The 27,545-nt window shown below is 41.5% G+C and overlaps 1 protein-coding gene across 1 annotated transcript in view; it reads left to right on the forward strand.

Annotated features, from left to right (window-relative positions):
- Positions 1-235: 235 nt before the first annotated feature.
- Positions 236-27,545, forward strand: part of nr5a1a (nuclear receptor subfamily 5, group A, member 1a) — a gene marked incomplete at both ends in the record, with an annotated part of 31,368 nt that continues 4,058 nt past the window's right edge. The window contains 5 exons of the mRNA XM_079826833.1: positions 236-337; positions 1,896-2,037; positions 5,185-5,669; positions 9,691-9,849; positions 26,630-26,749. Of these exons, the coding sequence (XP_079682959.1) occupies positions 236-337; positions 1,896-2,037; positions 5,185-5,669; positions 9,691-9,849; positions 26,630-26,749 (1,008 nt within the window). The remainder of the gene's footprint in view (positions 338-1,895; positions 2,038-5,184; positions 5,670-9,690; positions 9,850-26,629; positions 26,750-27,545) is intronic.

The following is a 27,545-nucleotide window of genomic DNA, read 5'->3' on the forward strand; positions in this document are numbered from 1 at the left end:
TGTACACGATCGTCGCTTTACACGCGGAGGTAGGCTATTTTACACTGATGCTTTAGTGGTTTTGTGGAATTGATGTTTAGATTTATTCTGTTGTCGGATTAAGCAGTGTTTAAAAGAGAAGAACTTTATTTCTCAATTCATGATCAATAATTGAATTTTTAAGAATGTTTATTTCCCCCCCTCGAATAGCGTCTGTAAGAGAAGCAGGAGATTGAGTTGATCTGTCGCATGTGTGATGGAGTTCACGGCAGATGAAGAGCTGGAGGAGATGTGTCCGGTGTGTGGAGATAAAGTGTCCGGCTATCACTACGGCCTTCTCACCTGCGAGAGCTGTAAGGTACGGTCACGTGTCTCTTTACGCGCTATAATTATATATAAACACAGATTATGTGCACTGAAGAAAATATGTTTTACTGTAGATAATGATATGAAAAGCATCACTACGTTACAGTCTTCTTTGTTCATTTGATTAATACAATTTATTTAGTAACTTATTTAGTATAGCATGATAATATTTTGGTTGTATCGTGCATGCAAATACATACTGGATTTCAAAAACCTTATTGGCCGACTAAAAATAAAGGTTAGCCCGTACTTTTTTGGCTCCCAAAAAAACCTTTCATTATATCTCTTAAAATAACCATATTTTTTTCTCAGTTTGTGGAACATTTGCATAATCTGAAGATCATTTGGTTACACTCTATTTTAAGGAATCATTGTTACAGTGTAATTATATATTTAAGTACTGAGTAATATTAATCAACTATATGTACTTACTATATAGGGTCAAGGTTTGTTTTTTGGGTTAGTTGCATGTAATTATACGCTCTAAAAAATGCTGGGTTATTTTAACCCAAATTTGGGTCAAATATGGACAAACCCAACCATTTGGTTACATTTTTACATTAAATTTTTAATCCAAAGGTTGGGTTTGTCCACATTTGGGTTAAAGCAACCCAGCGGTTTTTAGAGTGTACATAATATATATAGTTTATTACTATAGTAACACCTGTAAAAATGCTGGGTTAAAAACAACCCAAGTTGGGTTGAAAATGGACTAACCCAGCAATTGTGTTGTTTTAACTCAGTGAATGGGTCGTTTTAACCTAGCGGTTGGGTTAAATGTTTGCTTAAAACAACCATTTTCAACCCAACTTGGGTTGTTTTTAGCCCAGCATTTTTTAGAGTGTATAACAATGACACTAAAATAAAGTGTTACCAATAATTTTCCACTTTAAACACCTTTTTGTGCATTGAAAAGTTTCCATGGATGTTAAAGGTTCTTTTAAGAGTGTATTTGGTAACACTTTATTTTACAGTGTCCTTGTTACACGTGTTATATGTACTAATAAGTATAAATTATGCATAATTACATACAACTAACCCTAAACCAAACCCTAACCCTATAGTAATTTATTACTCAGTACTTAAATGTATAATAACAAAGACACCTTAAAATATAGGGTTACGCTTTATTTTACGGTGTCTGTGTTACAGTGTCACTATATATTTAAGTACCGAGTAATATTAAGTAACTACTTACTATAGTGTTAGTTGCATGTAATTATGCATAATATATAATTATTACCAAAAAATAGGATTACACTTTATTATAAGGTGTCATTGTTACAGTGTAATTATATAGTACTGAGTAATATTAAGTAACTACATGTACTTACTATAGGGTTAGGGTAGGATTAGGGTTAGTTGCATGTAATTATGCGTAATTTATTGTTATTACTAAGTACATGTAACATGTGTAACAATGACACTTCATGTATAAACAAATTATTTCCAAGATGGCCCTTTAGTTTAGAACAGATTACAATGCAACAGTTTTTTGAACAGCTGACACAACCGGACAGAATATAACCCTATTTGCTTTATCATGGCAGGGTTTTTTCAAGAGGACGGTTCAGAATAACAAGAGATACACGTGCACGCAGAACCAGGACTGTGGCATCGACAAAACCCAGAGGAAGAGATGCCCGTTCTGCCGCTTCCAGAAGTGCCTCAGCGTCGGCATGAGACTCGAGGGTGAGCACAGCTTCTCATCGCTGCAAAAAAACAGACAAACATTCGGCTTTTGCTGCAAAGGAGCCTCGTCACATTTAAGGAGCCGCCCCGAATGTCCTGATTATATCGCTGTCTGTTGTGTTGAACAGTGGAGTGTTGAAATATATTGCTTATTATATTATATCATGCGTCACTCCTCACGCAGTAAAATATATATTTGGAAAATATTTCATGATCATGAATTTAAATCATCCGATCATATTCAATGGCATTCATTCATAGATGTGCTATTAAACCCTAGTAACTCATCTTAATTTATAAATGTACTCTTTGTGCAACATGTAGATCTATATTAGCTAACAAACTGCTTTAATGTTTCACAGTCAGTTACATTGTCTACTTAAATTCATTATTTGGTGGAAAATATCCCCGCCGGCCTCTTATTTTTCTGCGGTGCGCGCGTTTCCCAGGCCGAGTGCAGAGAAGCACCTGTTTCCGCGCGCGCCTGTGACACATTCCTCACGCGCTGATAAGACTCGCCGATTCATGGAGACTCACAAAAACCAGAGCGGAAAATGTCCATATGAAGAGAAATGTCCACATGCGTTCGCCCTGACTTACTTAAGCAAAACCGTGCCAAGCATTCCTTGCTTTATTTGGCTTTTTAATCACTGTTCTCCTAAAATATCCGATTTCCAGCTGGATCCGATGAAGAGTACATCTGCAAAATGTAAATAATATATTATGTGTCTTTAACTACTAATAACATTTAAGTGAATCGTTTGATACAGTGCACTTATTGTGACGTACAGTTGTGGCCAAAGGCCAAAAAATTGACATCTTCATCCAAATATTATTCAAAAAGGTGTCTCTGGTACACTGTAATTATACATTTAAGTATTGAGTAACATAAACTAACTACACACTGTAAAATCGAATTAGTTAGACTTAAATAAAAAAAAGCATGCAAACCGATTGCCTTAAAAAAAAAACAAGTAAAGTGAAATAGGAATAGTACACTCTTAAAAAAATGGTGCTATATGGCACAAAACATGGTTCTTTGGCTCGTAATCATAGGGGAACCACTTTAAGTGCTGTAAAGCACAAAATCTTGGTGCTTCAGTGGTTCTTTGGGATGACTGAAGTGCTATATAGCACCGCTACCATACAGAACCTGTTAAGATATGGTGCTATACAGCAGCAAAAATGGTTCCCCTATGATTATGAGCCAAGAACCACTTTTAGTGCAATATAGCACCATTTTTTTTAGAGTGTATGTTGTGCTAACAAATGCTTAGTTAGTATAGGTCACTTACACAAGAGTTCTAGTAACTAAAAAATAACTGTAGAGAGTTGATCTTTTACTTTAGATTTACTCTTGACTTAGTATAGCTTGTTACCATTGTTGTGTTTTGATGCTGAATGTTGAAGTCTGTGTGTGACTCAAGCGAGATATTGTTACAAATATAGAGGGATTATATCAACCCAATGAAAAGTTTCACAGGTGTTTATGAAAACGAACAGTATACGACATAAAGGGAAATATTACATAGGTACATTTTTAAAGGTGACCTAATTTCTGACTAAATCATTAAATATAGTTAATGATTCAGTCAGAAGCTATCAACTTTAAAAAGCAACCGATTTATTACTTCTCTTCCTTTGAAACCAAATAACTGTGACTACTTGCTGTTAAAATGTGTTTTAATGTTTCACTGTCAGTTATATTGTCTATTTAAATTCATTATTTGGTGGAAAATAATAGGAAGAGAGTTATAATAATATGAATGTTCCAAGTGTCCAACCAAAGTGAACACTGATCACCATAATGGTGAGTTTTTTTTGTTTTTTTTACAAAATGGCACTCAAACCAATCAATTATTCTTAACTTGGGTTTTCTGAGTAAACGAGGAATAGTATGTGAATAGTATAGATTACAACATTTTTACAATTAAGTTAAGACATTAAGTAAAGTTAACTAATAATTGTGAGTTAGAATCAATGTTGGATTTTACAGTGCGCATGTACTTACTATAGGGTTAGTTGCATGTAATTATTTGTAATTCATAGTTATTACTATAGTAACTACACGGAAAATGTGTAACAAGGACACTGTAAAATAAAGTGTTACCAAAATTTGTTAAAGACTTTGTAAGCATAATGCATAGTCAATTTGGTTACACTATATTTTAGGGTGCCGTAGTTACATTGAGTTACAAATAAGTACTGAGTAATATCAATTAACTACAGATAGAGTTATGGGTTACACTTTATTTTAAGGTGGCTTTGTTACAGTGTAATTATATAGTACTGAGAAATATTAAGTAACTACATGTACTTACTATAGGGTTAGGGTTTGTTTTAGGGTTAGTTGCATGTAAGTATAATTTATAGTTATTACTATAAAAACTATATGTAACAAGTGTAACAATGATACTGTAAAATAAAGTGTTCCCAAGTTATGGTTAGGGTTTGATTTAAGGTTAGTTACTTGTAATTATGCATAATTTATATTTATTAATATATGAACTACATGTTCGTACTAAAGAGTTAGGGTAGGATTAGGGTTTGCGGTTATATTTTATTTTAAGGTGTCATTGTTACAGTGTAATTACATATTTAAGTACTGAGTAATATTAAGTAACTACATGTACTTACTATAGGGTTAGGGTTTGTTTTAGGGTTAGTTGCTTGTATTTATGTATAATTTATAGTTATTACTATAAAAACTATATGTAACAAGTGTAACAATGATACTGTAAAATAAAGTGTTACCAAATTATGGTTAGGGTTTGATTCAATGTTAGTTACTTGTAATTATGCATAATTTATATTTATTAATATATTAACTACATGTTCGTTCTGTAGAGTTAGGGTAGAATTAGGGTTTGGGGTTACACTTTATTTTAAGGTGTCATTGTTACAGTGTAATTACATATTTAAGTACTGAGTAATATTAAGTAACTACATGTACTTACTATAGGGTTAGGGTTTGGTTTAAGGTCAGATGCATGTAATTATACATCATTTATAGTTATTACTATGATAACTACATGTAACAAGTTTTACAATAAGCACACACATAGTAGTTAAAGACACATAATATAAAGTGTGAGCAAATATGTGGTTAAATTTGAATGCCTCCTGTCACTCTCTCTCTTTTCCCAGCTGTCCGTGCGGATCGAATGAGAGGGGGAAGGAACAAGTTCGGCCCCATGTACAAGCGCGATCGTGCCATGAAACAGCAGAAGAGAGCTTTAATCAGAGCCAGCGGCTTTAAAATAGAGGCCAACCCATCCCTCCTGTCCACCGGCCAGACTGAGTACCCTCATCCCGGGTCACTCCAGGGCCTCCACCCACCTTCTCTGTCCTCTCCGGAGTACGACTGCCCTCCGCTCTGCCCTCCGGCCCTGGGTGTGGCGCTGCAGAGCTACGGCTCGTTCCCGGCTCAGTACCAGTACACCGCTCCCTCTCTACCGAGCAGATCCATTAAAGCAGAATACCCGGATGCATACTCCAGTTCTCCAGACTCCTCTCTTGGGTACCCGTACCCTGACGGCTGCATGCCCGCGTCCCCTCACTCCAGCCCCATGAACCCCGGGCTGCCCCCGCTGGTGCTGGAGCTGGTCAGCTGCGACCCGGACGAGGAGCAGGTATGAATCAATAAATCAGCTAGTGCACACTGAAAAAGTGGGTGTATTAGGTGTCTTTAACTATCAGTAACAAAAACTGTTAGTGTAACGGAGGCTAGCTAGTATTCGCTGTGCGAGTAAACCTCACTCCTCTGATCTCAAGAGATGCTCTAGCGACTGATGCTAGAGGTTGCAGCCTTTAGCCTCATTGTGTCGACTCTCATGCCGGCGGACCCAGTTTCGAGTCCCGCTTGGAGCGTGCGGTTCGAACGGGAGGGGTTACATTAGGTACAATGTTGATGCTGTGTTGCTAAACACTTGTGCTGAATATGGGTAAGATTAGGACAGGTTTGGTGGTATTGGTTACACTATTGTTTTTTTGGTTACACTTTATTTTAAGGTGTCATTGTTACAGTGTAATTATAGATTTAAGTACTGAGTAACTACATGTACTTACTATAGGGTTAGGATTAGGGTTTGTTTGTGGGTTAGTTGCATGTAATTATGCATAATTTACTCTTATTACTATGGTAAGCACATGTAATAAGGACGCTCCATTTTAACCCTCTGGGGTACTTAATTTATGGGTCACACTCAGGACCTTCGGGTCAAAAATGACCCGGAGGGCGGGATTAAGATAAAAAAAGATTTGAGTAAAATCAATGAAATATATTTTTGCTCAATAATATTTTTTATTTTCTTTTTTGGCGTTTTGAGATAATATTATGATTTATAAGTAATATTTATGCAATAGTTATGACCCATTTTTTCCCATTGAATATAAGACAAAAATTATATATATAATGTTTAATTTTTTTTATTAAAGCTGTATTTCATTTTAGAGTGAAGCCTAGGCCTCATGAAAGCAAATTTTTTAAATGAGATCAGTGCCATCCGGTGGACACATTGAGCCTTTTTAGCACGCAATAGCACATTTTTACCACTATAGTGGATCTTGCGTTTTATAAAAAATAAAATAAAATCGTAGCTTCATTGGAATGGTCAAAAACTTGGTGACTTTATTGGTACTTGGTATATGAACACCCCAAAAAATTGGGGACAGGATTTGAAAAGTCTAAGTGGTCGTAAAAAAAAATAGTCACACTCAGGACCTTCGGGTCAAAAATGACCCCCATAGGAAATGAATGGGAAATTGGCAAAAATATGAAAATATAGTTTTTTTGTGCATACAATCTACAAATCAGCCAGGATGCAGAAAAAAAGGACTCAACAGTGAAGGGGCGAATCTCTAAAACATCAAGAGTGCAAAACAGACAAAAAAACACACACACACACACACACACGTTTGTTTTTGTGAAATGTGAGGACATTCCATAGGCGTAATGGTTTTTATACCATACAAATGCCCCTGCCCCTAAACCTAACCCTAACAGGAGACTGTGCAGTTTACTTTCTGTGAAAAAAACTCATTCTGTATGATTTATAAGCATTTTGAAAAGTGAGGACATGGGGAACGTCCTCATATTTCACCCTCTTTTTGTAATACCTATGTCATACCCATGTCATTATACACATTTGTGTCCTGATATTTCACAAAAACATGCCCACACACACACACACACACACACACACACACACACACACACACACACACACACACACACACACACACACACACACACACACACACACACACACACACACATATACACACAAAAACACACGCACACACAAATGAACGCGTGCCATTCCAAAAGCTAATTGTGTTTTTGTGTTATTTTGTTATTTAGTTATTTTGACCAAGTTTCGGACCATTCCGATGAAGCTACGATTTAAAAAAAAAAAAATGATAAAACGCTTCTGGTCATTTTTGACCCGAAGAACCCCAGAGGGTTAAGGTAACACTTTATTTTACAGTGTCATTGTCACTGTGGGGAAAGTTACTTTTAAAAGTAATGCATTACAATTATTTGTAATGCATTACAATTACTTTTGCGTTACTTTTTCTCACCTGGGCTGGGCTTGTTTGTTTTTTAAAAAACAAAAATTATATGTTTGGCAAATGTAAAGGCTCTTTCACACTAGAAGTGAAGCCTTCTACTGGACTGCAGAATAATAGGATGCAGGAGAATTTCTTATTTTAGAAACAAACAAAAAAAATTAGGGCTGTCAAAAGATTAATCGCGATTAATCGCATCCAAAATAAAAGTTTGTGTTAACATAATATATGTGTGTGTACTCTGTTAATTATTATTTATATATAAATACACACACATTTATGTATATATTTAAGAAATATTTGCATGTATATACTGTAAATACATTTATATAATCTATAATATATATATATATATATAAATATAAATGTTTTATATATAAAAATAATATTTTTTTCTTAAATATATACATGCTTGTGTGTGTATTTATATATAAATAAAGACATTGATTAATAAAGACATTGGTTAATAAAGTGAGATTAAATAAATAAAGTATATTTGTGTAATTTAACATATTAGGTACTGTAGGTTTGCATAATATTCAGCGTTTGCATATGAATGTGTTTTTGTGCAAGTGAGACGAGTAAATGCTCACATTTAGTCTTAGAACTACAATACTTATTATTTTCACAAATAGCTGTCAGTCAATAAATGAGAAAACAAGGTAACTTGCGTTACTTGTTTGAAAAAGTCACTCAGGAATTTTGTTGTAAATTTAAAAGTAATGCATTACTTTACTAGTTACTTGAAAAAGTAATCTGATTACATAACTCGCGTTACTTGTAATGCGTTACCCCCAACACTGGCCATTGTTACACTTTACATGCAGTTACTATAGTAAAAACTAGCTAACACTTTATTTTACAGTTTTCGTTACACATGTTACACGTACTTACCATAGTAATAACAGTAAACCATGCAGTTACATACAACCCTAACACTAATTATATAGTAAGTACATGTTGTTAATTAATATTTTTTGAGTACTTAATTGTATAGTAAAACTGTAACAAGGGTACTTTAAGAGGACGTAACCTTTTTTTTAAAAATACTACAGTGTAAAACATGTATGTACACAATAAGTGCGCAAATGATTAATTTAAATGTTAGTACATAGTAGTTAAAGACACTTAATATAGTACCGATCCATAAAACACATAATTTGTTGATGTAACCTAATTTTTTTCACAGGTTTTGTCAGATTGAATGACATTTTTTACATAAACATAGCCAGTTAACATTGATCGAACAGTCATTCAAATATTGTGTGGCATGCCTCTGGTATTTACAAAGTTTATAGAGTCTTTACAAACCTGTATGCAAAAGAAGATATTTTGTCTCAACTGATACTGTCAAATTTCTTTTTTCCCGTATTTTTTATACACTTTCAAAAATTATTTTATAATCAAAAAATCAAAAAGTGCCTCTTTTTTGGGGGGGTTTATTACAGCTCAGACAACATATACTTTCATGTTTATCATGTTTAGCAGTGTTTTATTTAACTTCTAAGGGTTTCCTGTAAAATGACACCAAAATTGTGTATTTAGACCACTGTATGTGGGTATGGGAAGCTTTTTAATTTGGGTAGGCCAAATCCTGGCGGAAATCCCCAAAAATGGTCCCAGAGCTAAAGCAATGTAAAACATATATTGTCACAACTTATTGATCATATCATTTTTTTAATAGTGTATTAGCATGCATATTAGGATGTTGGATGTTTATTAGGACTTATAAAGCACATATAAATGCCTTATTCTGCATGACCTTACATCCATAATCCTAAACTTAACCACTACCTTACTAGCAGAAGGAGTTTATTGAGGCAAAAGTCGTAGTAAATAGTTAGAATTGGACCCTAATCTAAAGTGTGACCATAAAGTGTTACTATTTTTTCTTTAATATCTTGTATTTATTTCATGGTGTTAAACAATATTCACCTCTAAATTATGCACCATATATTTCTATATAAAGTAATACATTTTATACTATTTTATAAGTTAAAAACAGACTGAAGGTATTTAATTCCACACATGATCTTCTCGGTTGGTCATAGCTGTCGTGTGTGTTTGGTTTCATGTTTGCAGGTGCGAGGGAAGATCTGTGCGTACCTTCACCAGGAGCAAAGCGGCAGAGGCAAACTGGACAAACCACGGCCATTCGGCCTGCTGTGCGTCATGGCGGACCAGACACTGTTCTCAATTGTGGAGTGGGCAAGAAGCTGTGTCTTCTTCAAGGAACTAAAGGTACAGCGCTGAGATAAGACATGTGTGTGTGTGTGAGTGTGTGGGACACATCCCTGATCATCCCCAATAAGTGTTTTGTCTAATAAAAGTCAAACTATTTTGGAGAAAGTCTGCTATTTTGTCGCCAAATCATGTATCTTAGTGAAAGATAACAGTTAGGGACGCCGAGGCGTTCTGATATTCTTGTCAAGCAGCTTTAAGATTACATTCGAATGTTTCGGTTTTGGTGGTAGTATCGCTGATATCTGTGCAGAAGCGTCAAAGTCGGAATTCTTGCTCGCTCTCCAAAGGTTTTGACTGGCTGTTGATGCTAAATATATCAGATCTGACACTCAGTTGCTTTTCCCATCAGGGAGTGTTGCAAATCACACGAGATTTGTTGTTGCTGTGATTCGGAAACAGATACAGTGTTGAATACGCCCTTTCAAACTTCATTTGCAGAAGAGCTCTGACCTCTTACAAGGGCCATTCGACAGAATTGGAACATTCTTGAACATTTTTCCACAAATTTTGTATGAATGCAAATTGCATAATATCCAAGGTACACATTTCTAGTAATTGTGCAGTTAGTTCTCATATATTCCCCTGGACCACAAAACCAGTCATAAGGGTACATCAGGGCTGAATAAATAAGCTTTCCATTGATGTGTGGTTTGTTGGGATAGGACAATATTTTGCCAAACTATTTGAAAATCTGGAATCTGAGGGTGAAAAAAAATATCTAAATATTGAGAAAATCTCCTTTAAAGTTGTCCAAATGAAGTCCTTAGCATATTACTACTAATAATACATTTTTATATAAATTTACGGTATGCAATTTACAAAATATCTTCATGGAACATGATCTTTACTTAATATCCTAATGATTTCTGGCATAAAAGAAAAATTGATCATTTTGACCCATCTAATGTATTGTTGGCTATTGCCGCAAATATACCCGTGACACTGGTCTTGTGCTCCAGGGTTACATATTTTGTATTTTCAAATTTGTCACTACTGAAACACAATCCTAAATCATTTAATAAGAAGGCTTATTGACCTGTTAAGATTTTGTTTACATCTATCTTGTAAATAAATGTTTTGCTATTCCATTAAAAGGTTGTCACAGGTAAATCAATAACAATTTTAACAATGTTTCAAGTGTAATTTATGAGATTTGTTGTATTTTGAATCCAATCTTTCTTTGTAAAAGAGTTAAAAAGAGTGAAAGGGTTAGTTCACCCAAAAATGAAAATTAGCCCATGATTTACTCCCCCTGAAGGTGTATATGACATTCTTCTTTCAGACGAATAAAATCGGAGTTTTATTAAAAATGTCCTGGCTCTTCAAAGCTTTATAATGGCAGTGCCTTGTTAGGTCATTTTTGAAGTCCATAAAAGTGCATCTATCCATCATAAAACTGCTCCACACGGCTCCGGGGGGTTAATAAAGGCCTTCTGAAGCGAAGTGGCGCATTTGTGTAATAAAAATATCCATATTGATAACTTTATAGACTAAAATAACTAGCTTTCAGCGGTCAGCGGTACGCAAGTCAACTTGCGCTAAAAGAGTAACCTTTGACCCTTGACGCATGCGTATTGACGAATGCAGAAGCGCAGAGGATAGAGCAAAACAATACACCGGTCAAGAATTAGAAGTCTTTAAAACGAGTTTTTTAAAGCGAAATCGTGGAGGATTTTGATATAAGAGAAGAGGGGCTTGAGTTTGTTGCCCAGCCCTATCCACGAGAGGCGTCAAAGCTTGTGATGCTCCTGTACATCGCGTCAGGGGGTTACTCTTTTAGCCCAAGTCGACTCGGGACCGCCGACCGCTGTAAGCTAGTTATTTTACTCTATAAAGTTATCAATATGGATATTTTCCTTACACAAATGCGCCAATTCACTTCAGAAGGCCTTGATTAACCCCCGGAACCGTGTGGAGCAGTTTTATGATGGATAGATGCACTTTTATGGACCAAATGACCCAACAAGTCACTCCCATTATAAAGCTTGGAATAGCCAGGACATTTTTAATATGTATATGTAATGTGTAATGTATTCGTCTTAAAGGAGAATATCAGAAAGACTGGATTCAAAATACAACAAATCTCATAAATAGCACTTGAAATATTGTTAAAATTTTAATTGTTATTGTCATATACACCTAGGATGGCTTGAGGATGAGTAAATCATGGGCTAATTTGCATTTTTGGGTGAACTCTCCCTTTAAGGTTTCATTTTTTTATATACTTTGAACCAAACATCTTAGTTGATAATTCAATATATTTTATTTTCGTGATGGCACTTTTTCAGCAGTGACAGTAATGTTTTGGGAGCAACCAAATCACATTACAGGGACACATTTTTACATAAAGTTCATGATTTACAAAGAAAATATATAAAAAAAACAACAATAGAACAAAATGCAAAAATGTCACAGTCAACCCAAAATGTATTCAGACACCTTCAACATTTTCTCACCTTTTCACAGTTTATTCGCTATAGTTTAGAAAATGGTAAAAAAATATGACATGAACTCAGAATATCAGAACAAATTCATCTTGATAATGTCAGATAACTTTGATAGATAGGGATGTAATGGATTACAATCAACCAATCAGCTGTTACATTTAACTACACAATGAGATAATACCAATTTAGCTCAACCAATGACCAAGCAATGCTTCATTTTGTTCAGTCTGTGGTGTCAAAGGTCGCATTAGCAATTAAAGAAAAAAATACTTCAGCAAAACATGGTCCGGTCAAAGTGTCTGAATCATTTTGCTCCTAAATTTGTATTTTACTGGTAGTCACTGTATGAAGAATTTTTGGATATAATATGTCACAGTTTACTTTATTTTACTGTCCTCACTTAAATAAATTAACTATAATGTCCTGCACACTGTTTACTAGTGAAATATTATATCTGCTGTCTGAATCATTTTTGGTTTGACTGTATTTCAATGATTTTCATAAGTTGAAATTTAGGGTTTGGGACAGACACCTCCCAATTGAAATTACTCAATAAATGATGATTTTATAAATGTGACCCTGGAGCACAAAAGCAGTCATGAGTCTCACAGGTATATTTGTGGCAATAGATATTTTGTATATTTCCAACTGTAAATATATCCAAAATGTATTATTAGTAGTAATATGCGTTGCTAAGGACTTAATTTCGACAACTTTAAAGGCGATTGTCTCAATATTTCGATTTTTTGTACCCTCAGATTCCAGACCACAAACCACACAACAATGGAAGACTTATTTATTCAGCTTTCAGATTATGCAAAATTCTCAATTTCAAAATTGACCCTTATGCCTGGTTTTGTGGTCCAGGGTCACAAAAATATGAAGCTTACTGATTTTTTAAATCTTATTGTGTGTTTCAATAGATAATATAAGGTAAACATCTAATACTTAAATGCTTTTTGAAGGTGTTTTTGGTTGTGGAACAGCAGTTCTGTAGAATGGCCCAAATGCCTTTATCAGCAGATATTACAGCGAATATTCGGTCGATAAGTGACTGCATGCTGGAATGAATTCAAGCAAATCGTTTAGAATTTGGAACTTTGTTTTTGCACATTCACACCTGCACGACCGTCGCATTCCATTCTGTAGTCATGGCAACAAGCGTCAGGATTCCGAATGATGTGTAAAATGTGTCAGATTGAAAATGCATGCCAGCGACTGACTCGACGCTTAATTACTGTGCGAGCTCCGGCGAGAGCGGCGCGGCGCGTCTTGGACGATTTGGGCGTCGAGGAGAGTTGGGATCAGGTGAACTTTATGGTAATGAGCTACGACGCGCTTCGGCGGCAGCCGGCGGCAACCAATGGGAATGTAGAAGTGCTCCGCTTGAGATGATTCTAGAGAACGCAGCGCTATAAACTTTGGTTCCGACCACATTAGTTCCCAAGCAAAATAGAGAGAGGTTGATCACTGCTGGTGCGGCGGGTTTGATAAGAAGATGCGCAACATTATTTATACACCACACAAATGGCTTTTAATTGGTTTATTTCGTTAGCAAACATGTAACTATATTTGTTAAGTTCTTTCCATCGATCTGCTTTTTTTAACTTTCACATTTAAATGATTTCATGAGGTTATATTATACGGTTATACCCTACTTGTGGTCAGTCAGCACAAACGCCGATCAACATGATTGTTTGCTTTGCAGCCCCTTTAAATGCTGTTTCAAAAAAGACCAAGCATTCAATCTACGTCAGAGCGGCAGCGCGTCCACGAATCTTCTACAGCGTCGATGGCAGGGCGGCCAGAGCGAAGTTTGACGCTCTCGCCGGCGGCGGTGTGAACGCACTGTTACATTCCGGTAGCAGATAACTCAGGAATTCCATGCAGCGCTCCCTCTCTCCGCCGCATTGTTCCTCCGATTCAAACGGGTTTTATTAAACTCAAATTTAATAAAACTCACTTAAATTAGTGTTTGTGTACATGCTATTAGGTTTGTGCGCCACTCTAACGTGTGTGAGTGAGGTCAGGTCGGCAGGGTAAATATACGGTTTGAGTGATTGTGTGTGTGCCGTGGTTGACGCTTCTATTAGAGCTTCACTGAATACTGACACAGCGTGGCCTTCAAAAGCAGAGGACAGTATATGAGCATGGACACAGGGTTAGTGGGGGAGGAAGACGATGGAGAGAGCGATGAAGGACGAGAGGTGACAAGGTGCGACAGGTCTTTGTCTGGCTCTCATAAATACAGCTCGTCACAAGGACTCTCGTTCCCTCGTTTTATGATCTCTGTCCGCTTAGCCGTGCATCTCTGTGCAAGGGTTCCCTTATGAGAGTACTCTCGTATTGCGTTTTGCTAAAACGCTATGGGGGAATTCCTTTCCTCGAGATATTGAAGCAAATTTTTATCCAAAAATACCTTTTATACGCAGTGCAGCTGCACAACTCTCAGCAGGAAGCAGCTGCGTGCTGATTGGCTGTGCCGCTGCAACTGCAGCAACCTATAGCGAGACCGTGGGGCGGGACGGACCAATCAGGTCCTTCCAAATTCCCGCCACAAGGGGCAACAGAATTTGCATAGCCTAGGGTATATAAGACCCACTCTCGCAAGGTTAGTCAGATTAATTCTTCTTCAGCGACTTGCAATCGTTGAGCTCCGGATCGAAGCCTGCCGTCGACACGCACCCAGCGGAACACGCGGCCTGAGGACGTCTGATTCTCTGCCTTCAGCCTGCCTTCCAGCTGCGCCATCCGGCACTATATCCTTTCTTACCTTACTGTGTTTTTCACATTCAAAAAGAGCACGAGACGTTGTTGCAAATGTCTCGTTCCTGCGCCTCGTGCAGAGGTTTCATCGCGGACGAGGATCGGCACATCATCTGCGTGTCATGTCTCGGACGAGACCACACGCAGACTGCACTCAACCAGGGCGGCTGCCGTGAGTGCGACGAGCTGGCGCTGCAGACCCAATATGATCCCGTCCCGTGCTCCCAGCCTCTGGAGCCACGGAAGAAAAAACGTCGCGACCAGAGGCCACCGGAGCGCACTGACGAGCACACGCCGGGCATGTCCCCGCTTGCCTCGCCATCGCCCGTGTTGTTCGTCGCCGAGCAGCACAGCTCCCCTCGCATGGCGGCTGCTGCTGTTTCGTTCGGCGGACCGGAGGAGGAAGAGGATGACAGCCTTTCCCTTGCTGCATCCGGGAGCGGGTGGTCGGACGCCGCCTCGGAGCACGCCACTTCGACGCGGACGGCTAGCGGCGTCATAACCTCAGTCGACGCTGAGCTTATGCGCTTGCTCACCAAGGCCGTGTACGACCTCGGCATTGACTGGTCTCAACCCGAGGAGCCCACGAGAAGCCGACTGGATGAGTGGTATTTCGAGAACCGCCGTCAACCGACCGCTCAAAGACCCGCTCCCTTCTTTCCAGAAGTCCACGAGGAGCTAACAAAATCGTGGAAGGCGCCATTTTCTTCTCGCGCCAAATCCTCTTTTTCTCCAGCGCTCTCGGTAGTCGATGGTGCTCAGAAAAAAGGATATCAAGCCCTTCCTCCCCTCGAGGAAGCTGTCGCTGCACACCTTTGCCCGCCCTCCGCCAGAGGATGGCAGTCAAAGACCGTGCACCCTTCCAAAGCCTGCCGCACTACGTCCAGCCTCGCCGGTCGAGCATTCGCCTCCGCCGGCCAGGCGGCGTCAGCGCTACACTCCATGGCGGTGCTTCAAGTCTTCCAGGCCAAACTCCTCCGTTCCCTGGACGAGTCTGTTCCTGATAACGAGGCTCTGAAGGATCTGCGCGGCGCCACTGACTTGGCCCTGCGCGCCACCAAGGCCAATGCTCAGGCGATCGGCAGATGCATGGCCAGCCTGACGGTGTTGGAGCGCCATTTGTGGCTTAACTTAACGGAGATGAAGGACACGGACAAGACCGCTTTCCTGGACGCGCCCATTTCGCCTTCAGGATTGTTTGGTTCCGCCGTGGTTGGGTTCACGGAGCGCTTCACTGAGGCACAGAAGGCTTCGCAGGCAATGCGACATTTCCTGCCCAAGCGTTCCAGCTCCTCCGCTAGCCGTCAAGCTAAAGCTGCACCAGCCCAGCCCACCAAGGCGCCGCCTTCAGCTCGCCAGCCTCACGCGGCTTCCAAGCCCGGTCAGCGTTCCCGCTCTACGAGCCGCAGCAGACCGCCGGAGCGTCGAGGTCCACGACCCAGCAATGTGTCGAAACCTGAGCCTCCGAAGCCGTCCTAGCCAGAGGTATGAAGAGAAGGCGGATAGTGCCCACTTCGGCCGGTGCACCGCCTCGCTCTCTTCTAAAACGTTCCCCAGCTCCCTTCAAGGCGGCTGGGAACGCCACATTCACAGCCAACGAGCCCGCAAGCAAGCGCGCTCGCCTGTACACAAACGCCGTTTTCACGGCGACCCATATGAGTCACAAAAAGAGCTTTTTCTCTGTAGGCAGTGTGCCAGCATTAAAGCATGTACCCCTACACTCAAGCACTCCCCCATGTTCCCCAGCCCCCTGCACTCAGGTGGCTGGAAACATTATTCTCACAGTCAACGAGCCCGCACTCAAGCGCGCTCGCCTGTACACAAACACCAATACTCTATCTCCCCCGGCCCCCTGCACTCAGGCGGCGGGAAACAATTCCCTCATAAGCGCCAACTTAGCGCAAGGTTATCGGGCCACCGAGTCCCTGTTACTCAGCGACTCGCCCCACAGATTAATTCAGCCCCTGGCTTCGAAGGCCGAGGCCTGGCGGGCCATTCCCGGCATTTCGAAAAGGGTGTTGAACATAATAGAACGAGGTTACTCGCTACAGTTTGCTCGCAGACCACCGCGCTTTCGCGCCGTGGAAGAGACAACGGTGAGAAGCGACAAAAGTCACGTGCTTCGAACCGAGATATCAAAACTGTTAATAAAGGGAGCGGTAGAAGCCGTACACCCCTCACAGAGCGAGTCGGGCTAGATTCAAGATTCAAGATTCAAGAGTTTTATTTGTCACATACACAGTTATATACACAATATACAACTGGCAGTGAAATGTAAACAGGTCCGCTCCATGGACAGTGCAAATAACAGTTACAAGAACACAAGGGGAAATTAAAATAGAAATAGAATAAAATTAGAATAAAAAGTATTAACATAAGTAGAGTTATAAATAAATCAAGTAAGATAAAAATAGGAAATAAGATAAAAATAAAAAAATAAAATAAAAATATAAAATATAAAATAAGTGGATATGATAAGTGAGAAACTGTAGACTTAAAAATAAGTGGTTAACATAAAATATATATATATATTTATATATAGAGAAGTATGATGTGCATGCAATAGGTATAATTGCAAATGGAGTATAATGTGCAAACAGGAGTATGATGTGCAAACAGGTTATTACAGGTTGTTACACAGTAACAATAGGAACGTAAAGTGCAGTGCAATGGCAGTATGTGGATGTTAATGTTTAAACTGGATGTTTATGCGTGTGCGGGGTGAAGTGAAGTCACGTGACTGAGTTCAGGAGTCTGATGGCCTGGGGGAAGAAACTCCTCCTGAGTCTTTCAGTCTTTGCCATCAGGCTACGGAAGCGCTTACCAGATGGCAGCAGGGTGAAGTGAGAGTTTGCAGGGTGATTAATGTCTCTGATGATTTTAGTAGCTCTACCTCTGCAGCGTTTGGTGTAGATGTCCTGCAGAGACGGGAGAGCTGAGCCTGAGATGCGCTCGGATAAGCGCACCACTCTTTGCAGGGCTTTGCAATCGTGACTGGTGCTGTTCCCGTACCACGCTGTGATGCACTGAGTCAGGACACTTTCTATCGCCCCTCGATAGAAAGTTTTCAGGATGGCTGGTGAAACCCTGAATTTCCTCAGCTGGCGCAGGTGGTACAGTCTTTGCCTGGCTTTTTTCACCTGTGTCTGGATGTGTGTAGTCCAGGTCAGATCCTCTGAGATGTTCACACCCAGGTGGAGCTGTTTGAAGCTGCTCACTCTCTCTACCGGTGTCCCGCTGATCATGAGAGGGGAGTATGAACGATGCTGTCTCTTCCTGAAGTCCACAATCAGTTCTTTGGTCTTGTTAACATTCAGAGAGAGACAGTTGTCCTGGCACCATGATGTCAGTTGCTCCACTTCGTCCAAGTATGCCGTCTCATTGTTGTTGGAGATGAGACCCAGGACAACAGTATCATCAGCAAACTTGATGATAGAGGTGGAGCTGTGTGTGGACAAACAGTCATGGGTGTAGAGAGAGTAGAGCAGGGGACTCAGCACACAGCCCTGTGGAGCTCCAACACTCAGGGTGATGGAGGTGGAGGTGAACTGGCCTACTCTCACCGCCTGGGGTCTGCCAGTGAGGAAATCTTCAATCCAGAGGCAGAGAGAAGAATTCAGGCCTAGATCCAGGAGTTTGTGTGTTAGCTTAATGGGAACTATGGTGTTAAAGGCTGAGCTATAGTCAATAAATAGCAGCCTGACATAGTTCCCACTTTTGCTGTCGATGTGAGTGAGGCAGGAGTGAAGGACGTGAGAGATGGCATCTTCAGTCGATCTATTGGGACGATAGGCAAACTGAAGAGGGTCCAAAGTGTCAGGGATGGAGGAGCAAATGTTGTTTTTAATAAGTCTCTCAAAGACCTTCATGACTAAAGATGTGAGAGCCACTGGACGATAGTCATTTAGGCAAGAGGGTTTACTGATCTTAGGTACAGGGATGATGGAGGATCGTTTGAAGGAGGTGGGGACAACAGATGTAGCAAGGGACTCGTTAAATATGGATGTAAAGAGCCCTGCGAGCTGATCAGCACAGGACCGCAGAACACGACCTGAAATACCATCCGGCCAGCAGCTTTCCTGACATCCACACGTTTGAGTGCCCTCCGAACCTCGTCCTCCGAGACAGAGATCACGTGACTGTTGCTGCTCTGAGGGACTCTCTCTGACGCGTCACTCGCCGGAGTCGCGCTGCCGCGATTACCATCAAAGCGAGCGTAGAAAGAGTTTAACTCGTTCACCAGCAACGGATCAGCTCTCACCTCTGCAGAGGATTTAGTTCCAAAAGCACAGATGGTCCTCAGTCCCTGCCACATCCGCCGGGAGTCGTTGAGTTGGAAATGAGATTCCACTCGGTCTTTATATCGGAGTTTTGCGGCTTTAACGGCGCGCCGGAGGGCGTAACATGAAGCTTTGTACTCCCTCATATCCCCCGTTAGGAGACCGGCATTGTAAGCGGTAGTGCGCGAGTTTACTGCAGTGCGAATTGAACTGTCCACCCACGGTTTCTGATTAGGGAAGGACGTTATAGTTAATGTTTGTGTGGCTTGCTCTGTCAGTGTATTGATAAAGCAGAGCGCCACTTCTGTGAACTCGCTGACGTCTTCAGAACTCGCGCGGAACATGTCCCAGTCGACGTCATCGAGAGCTGCCTGTAGCGTGATCTCTGAATGGGATGACCAGCGTTTGACTTCCCTCCTCACCGGGGGCTCTTGAACGAGCCTTTGTTTGTATTCCGGTGTGAGGAAAATGGCGGCATGGTCCGATTTGCCAAAAGCTGGCTGTGAACGAGCTTTGTAGGCGTTCTTAAACGGAGAGTAGCAATGATCCAGTGTGTTTGCTCCTCGTGTGGGACAGGAGACATGCTGGTGAAAGTTTGGCAATACTTTCTTTAGGTTTGCTTTGTTAAAATCACCCGCGACGATGAAAGCAGCGTCGGGGTGTTTGTTTATGAAGCCGCTGGTCACATCATGGAGGGCAGATAAAGCCAGCCCCGTGTCTGCCTGTGGTGGAATATAAACGGCAGTGGCGATGACCGAGGAAAACTCCCTCGGCAGGTAGAAAGGCCGGCACATGATAGTTAAATGTTCCAAGTGAGGCGAGCAGGATCGCGAGAGAATGGAGATGTTCCTAGGATCGCACCATTTCTTGTTTATCATGAAACACACTCCACCGCCTTTAGATTTCCCGGCCTCGGCTGTTCTGTCCATCCGAAAAACAGAGAAGTTCTCGGACGGCGTCACGGCTGTATCCGGGACCGCTGGCGTGAGCCATGTTTCGGACAGACAATAGATGTTGCAGTCTCTCATGTCCCGTTGAAAACTTATCCTGGGCTTTTACAGCCGTTACTTCCTTGTACCAAAAAAGGACGGTGGTCTAAGACCCATCCTAGACCTCAGACATTTGAACAAAGCCCTTATGAAGCGCCCGTTCAGAATGTTGAGAATGAAACAAATCTTCGCGCACATTCGCCCGGGAGATTGGTTTTTCACTGTGGATCTAGAGGATGCCTATTTCCACATACAAATAGCCCCCCATCACAGGCCATTCTTGAGATTCGCCTTCGAGGGGAAAGCATACCAATACAAGGTGCTACCTTTTGGTCTATCTCTAGCCCCTCGCACGTTTACAAAGTGCATGGAAGCGGCGCTAACCCCGCTGAGGCTTCGGGGAATGAGAATTCTCAACTATCTCGACGACTGGCTCATAATAGCTCAGTCAGAGATACAGCTATTAACCCACAGATCTTGGCTTCTCAACCATTTACAATGCTTGGGACTCAGAATCAACGTGGCAAAGAGTTTATTGTTTCCCACACAGAAAGTTTTGTTTCTGGGAACAGTATTGGACTCGCTGCAGATGAGCGCGCGGCTGACGTCACAGCGCGCGCTCTCTGCTCAGAACCGAGCGGTTTCCCTCAGGTCCGGTGCACACATTCCTCTCAAACACTTTCAGAGGATGTTGGGTGTCATGGCCTCGGCGGCGCCAGTTCTCAGACTGGGTCTGTTGCACATGCGCCCCCTACAGCACTGGCTGAATCGCCGCGTTCCAGCTCACGCATGGCTTTCGGGCCGATTGCAAATCAAGGTAGACCACAGCTGTGTGTTGGCTCTGGCTCCTTGGAAAAATCCCGTCTGGTACAAGACGGGCGTGAGTTTGGGCACTGTTACGAAGTGGAAAGTTATCTCGACAGATGCATCCAACTGGATGAGGTTGGGGAGCCCTTCACGAGGGCAGGCCGATCTCCGGTCTCTGGTCAGACTCGGAGAAGAGCCTTCATATAAACTGTCTAGAGATGAAAGCGGTCACGATATCGCTAAGAGCTTTCCTTCCGTACATAAAACACCACCATGTCCTGATCCGAACGGACAGCAGATCGGTGGTAGCCTATATAAATCGGCAAGGCGGTCTGAGATCTATCGACCTGCACTCAATGGCGGAAGAAGCCCTAATATGGGCAGAGCACAATCTGAGCTCGCTGAGAGCGACTCACGTGCCAGGCATTCTGAATTTGGGTCCGGACATGCTGTCCAGGGGCAAAGTGTCCCCTGCAGAGTGGTCTCTTCACCCAAATATAATTCAGATAATTTGAGGCAAGTTTGGAGAGGCAAAAGTGGATCTTTTCGCCTCACAAGACAATGCTCAATGCCGAATATATTTCTCCAAGCACGAGGATGCGTTGGCCCACGAATGGCCCAACCTTCCTCTTTATGCGTTTCCCCCAATCTCAATGTTACCTCAGGTCATAGTGAGGATCAGGGAGAGCAAATGCGCTGTGCTTTTAATAGCCCCGCTTTGGCGAAATCAACCTTGGTTCTCACTGCTGAGTCAGATGTCAGATGCAGCTCCGTGGCCGATCCCGCTGAGGAGAGACCTCCTCATGCAGGCGGAACGGCAGATCTGGCATCCCCGTCCCGATCTATGGGCGCTTCATGTCTGGCCCATCAACGGGTACATGAGAACCTTTCTGAAGGCGTAATGAATACTATTACTGAAGCTAGAGCCCCCACAACTAGGCGGCTCTATTCAGGCAAATGGTCAGTCTTTTCAGACTGGTGTAAAGCGCGAAATCTGACCCCACATGATTGTGCAGTGTCAGAGGTGCTTACATTTTTACAAGAGCTTCTGGACGCGGGTCGCTCCCCCTCCACGCTCAAAGTTTATGTGGCTGCTATAGCAGCGTATCACATTCAAGTGAACGGACTGTCACTAGGAAAGAGCGATCTCATTGTTCGCTTCCTTAAAGGGGCTAGAAGGCTTCACCCACCTCGCCCCCCTTCAGTCCCTATATGGGACCTGTCCACGGTCCTGGATGCCATGAAGAGCTCTGCATTTGAGCCTCTGCATTCTGTGAGCTTAAAGCTCCTGTCACTAAAGACTGCTTTTCTGCTAGCGATTGCATCAGTTAAGCGAGTGGGTGATCTGCACGCGCTCTCTGTGAGCGCCTCGTGTCTGGAATTTGGGCCAAACGACTCCAAAGTCGTCCTCAAACCAAGACATGGATATGTACCTAAAGTGCTTTCAACTCCGTTCAGAGCACAAGTCATTTCACTTTCGGCACTTTCATCGCAGTCAGATGAAATAGATGCTAATTTGCTCTGTCCTGTCAGAGCGCTGAGAATATACATAGAGCGTTCCGCTGCTTACAGGCAAACTGAACAGCTCTTTGTATGCTTTGGCGGCCGCACCCGAGGGTACGCGGTTACAAAGCAGACCCTGTCACGGTGGATAGTGGATGCTATATCACTGGCTTATGAGTCTAAAGATCTCAGTTGCCCCTTAGGCATTAAAGCCCATTCTACTAGAGGCATAACCTTGCGAGAGTGGGTCTTATATACCCTAGGCTATGCAAATTCTGTTGCCCCTTGTGGCGGGAATTTGGAAGGACCTGATTGGTCCGTCCCGCCCCACGGTCTCGCTATAGGTTGCTGCAGTTGCAGCGGCACAGCCAATCAGCACGCAGCTGCTTCCTGCTGAGAGTTGTGCAGCTGCACTGCGTATAAAAGGTATTTTTGGATAAAAATTTGCTTCAATATCTCGAGGAAAGGAATTCCCCCATAGCGTTTTAGCAAAACGCAATACTCGTTCCCTCATCTTAGGGATCCGAGGTTACGTTAGTAACCGAAACGTTCAGATGTGAGAGTCAGAGGTGACGCGCTTTGAGTTAAACCAACTGGATGTCACACATTTATTACCGTTTGGGCCTTTTATTGAGAGGAGAATTGTCGTAAAGTCTTTGGAATATTTACATTTCTTTTTCTGATCATGTATGAAATATCTGCTCCTATTGAACACCTTTTGAGCCTGTTTGCAGTTATGAGATATAGGCTTTATGCACTCTCTGGAGCTTTTATGGACTCTCACACACCCATTTATTCAAAAGGAGAGCTTTGAGACCTCACATTTATCATTTATTTGAGCAAACCAATCACTCGTCTCTCTGTTTTATAACGCTCACATCGTTCCAAACCTGGATGACTTTCTTTCTAATGTGAAACGCTATAGGAATATATTTGGAAAAAAACGTTTATTTTGCACATACAGGGAAAGATGAACAATAAATACAAAATATAAAGTCAATGGGGTCCAAAACAACATCGGATTAGTTTAGTATTATTTAGTGAACTATTTATAAATATTTTTATATTTTCTGTTTTCACTTTAGTCATTTTGTTCATTAATTTTAGGTGCTTAGTTTTTTATTTAGAAATTTAAATATAAAATAGCTTAAAAAAATGTAATAATGAAAACTGAAATTTGAATCATTTCTAAGTTTTGGTAAATTTAGTTTAGGGTTCAATTCTCACTATGAACTAGTTGCTTATTAGCATGCATATTACTAGGATATTGGCTGTTTATTAGTCCTTATAAAGCACATATTAATGCCTTATCCTGCATGATCATATTCCATATCCATAATTCTAAACTTACCACTATCTACTATTAATAAAAAGTAATTAGGAGGCAAAAGTCATAGTTAATAGTGAGAATTGGACCCTAATCTTAAGTGTGACCCAAGTTTTTGATTTAATATTTCAGCTTTATTTCAATAAGTTATGATGTCACTGACCCCTCTCATTGGCGCCGTCTGAAATCGCATTCTCTCATGAGTATAGGTACTTATTTTGAATGCTTGCTTTTTTTCAGTAATGCTATATAGTATGAGTGTGTGTAGCATGCATGTAATCTGGACGTAATACATTCGCCATGCTGTCATTGTCATGTGACCTTCCAGCGACAGTCATTCGGCCTTAAGTTATAAACGTGCATTACCTTTATCTGCACAGAGGGTGTTCCCGAACATGTTCTATGTGTTTCCTCCTTTGCATTTTGTTTGCTAATTTGATATCCCCCAGGACAACACCCGGCTATTTAAGTATTGCCATACTATCCAGGAGTTCACTACGGCGTTTCGCTTTCAGCTGGGTCTGACGTCTGTCTTGTCCGTCCGTCTCCATCTTTTTGTGATTTTTGCGTGTTTGTTCTCCCACCCTTCAATTCAATGCAGTCGTTTCCGGATCGCGATTTTTTTTACCCCCTTTGTATTACTTATTTTTACTCAGTATCGGGGGTGGTTTAAAATGTAGCGAAGTACAATACTTCAAACAAAACATACTTAAGTAAAAGTAAAATTACAGATTTTAAAAACTACTTAAAAAGTAGAAGTACACAGAAAAGCTGTACTCAATTACAGTAACGCGAGTAAATGTAATTCGTTACTTTCCACCTCTGCTAATAGCTCAGTAAAATGTCAACAAATGTATAAAACTCATCAGAGATCAGGAAATAGGCACTTAGACACTTCATACTCAGGTAATAGACATTTGTTCAATGATTCGTCGCTGGGGGGCGATCTAATGAATCTGCATGATTCATGGGTTCACAGAGATCATCGCCCCGGTGAACCATTGGAATGTTTTGAAACAGTTATGACGTAACGAAGCCTTGTTTGCTGAAATCACCTGACTTCGACAGTTTGAAACGCGCTCTGAACCACTGATTCGTAAAGGTTTCGAAAGCACCGATCATTACTATATAGTAGGGAAGTATGCGATTTCGGATGCAGCCCATGACTTTTATGTTCCACAGAAGAAAGTCAAAGAGGTTTGGAACGACAAGAGGATGAGTAAATGAATGAACTATCCCTATATAGTGTCAGGGTCCTGTCACCTTGATTGGTCTTGTTCTTAGTTTGGGACAGGATCTTGTGTTTGTGTGAGTGCACGGCTTGGTTTTCGGTGTCCTGACGTCCATGCTCCGTGCGCATCTGTCCTTCTTGTGTTACACACACACAGGGTGTATGTGTTTGTCTGGCATGTGCTCTTCTGTCCTGTGGGTTTGTGTGAGCACAGCTTTTGTCATATTTGTTTTGTTTGTTTCCATGTGCCAATTGACCTATCGGTAAGCCCCGCCCCCCTTAGTTACTGTTGCTAACTCTGACAAACAAACGGAGTTGCTATATCTTACAATGACAGCTGTCAGTGTGAAAACATTATCCCAAGATGTTTTTGGACACAGAATGTAGCGTATACCCCGTCTGAATGATGGCCAAACTTTACTGTTGGTTTATCAAGTTTATGATGTCCTTTTTCACTCCAAAAAATCATCGTAAGAGCTGAACAAACAAAGCATAAGAAGTGCGCAATAACGTCTCATTCACAAACTAGCTCTCTCCGTTGCATTACCATTAACATACACAGCAAATTACTCAAAAACACTCATACAACTAACAGTAAACAAACATATACACAGAGCTTATGACTTTTCGGGGGTGCAGTTAATAACTGGTAAACTTTGCATCTGCAAAACAACTCACCTTAAACATATCTAAAATTTAATAAATTTACATATAACCAGTTTAATATGGAGAGGCACTGAAATGTAGACCTTCGTGTTTTTGACCCACACCTTTACATGACGTGAGAACAGTTAGTTATTTCGGTTTGTATGTTAGCAGGGACTTTAATCGTAACTTAACGAGAGTATGACAAACAGAAAATCCTCTCAGGTTCCCTGGAATCAGTGTTACAGTACCTCAGGCACGACGTTTTAGCATTTTTGTAGTATAAACACCATCAAACCGATGAGAGCTTCGGATTTTCCAATGTTTCTCTATGGCGCTGACACGTAAAGATGTCCGAGTTCCGGTCCCAGCGCAACTGATACTCACCTGCTATTGGCTCATCTGCGTTCGAGGAGAGGAGCTTACCGATAGGTCAATTGCTCCTCTTTCAGTCTCTAGTCTTGGCCCCGCCCTCTTGTTACCTGATTGGTTAATTTGCCCCATCTGATCTCCCTTGTTACCTTCCCTATTTATTCTCCTATAGTTCTCTGTCCTGTGCCAGATCGTCATCTATGTTCCTCGTGTGAAAGCCTTGTCTGTTTGTTGTGTCTTGCTCCAGTCCTGCTGCACCTTTTCTCCAAAATTTTGCTTTTGGATTAAATAAAGTCCTCACACTTCTTGACCCACACCTGGCACTTAAGTCACAATATTATGCTTTAAATGAGCGTCATAGAGACCTAATACTGTGAGCACATAACAACTCTTCCTTTCCCATGATTTAGGTGGGAGATCAGATGCGACTGCTGCATAACTGCTGGAGCGAGCTGCTGCTTCTCGATCATATCTGCAGACAGGTGCATCATGGGAGAGACAGCAGTCTGCTACTCATCACAGGACAGGAGGTGAGATTTATGGAATAGCAGAACATTTCGGTACAAAGAGTCTATAGTGAGTGAGGTGTATATGGTAAATGTCTCAAAGGCCCTGTTTACATCTGGTATTAAGATGCGTTTTGGTGGATCGGATTACAAGTAGACGAGGGAGACACATTCCCGTTTACACCCGGTGTTTTAATCCGTCTCTTTTGTCCACTTTCAAACGCTTCTGTCCTGATTTCTTTGAGGGAAGGGTCTATGGGTGAGTACATGGATGGGATTTTTCAGAACTTTCGATCTAATGGACAAAATAAGCTCATTCAATGTACATATGAACACGACAGAAACACACGGAGAGCATCAGCTTTAGTTTCTGCTCTTGCAGACACAAAACCAGCCGAACGACAACGAGTGTGTGTTAGAAATCAGGACTGGAGAGAGAACATTGTGCTTGGGACATTTCTCATCTTCAAACCAAACTTGGGTCTCCAGCCGACAAAGTTTAAATCCCGTCTGGCAAGCGCTCTTCCCATAATGTTTATGCATTAGGTCAGTAGGCGGAGAGTAGGGCGTCTTTTATAGACTTGGTCGGCGTCGTGTCATAGCTGGGGGCGTGGCATGGGGGGCGGAGTCGGCGTGGGGGAAAACAGTCCATTCCCCCACAGTGTAAATGCATGGGGTTAACCCAGTTTAGCCGGTGTAGAATAACTTTTGCCGCTCGACAGAGCAAGATATATAGAAAAAGTGAGCCATATTGGGTCAGATTGGCCGCACAGTATCTGTGACTGATAAACGACCCAACGTAATCAATGGCCAGAGGTGT

The sequence above is a fragment of the Gobio gobio genome (genome assembly GCF_949357685.1).
Source record: "Gobio gobio genome assembly, chromosome: 10".
NCBI classification, from domain to species: Eukaryota; Metazoa; Chordata; class Actinopteri; order Cypriniformes; family Gobionidae; genus Gobio; species Gobio gobio.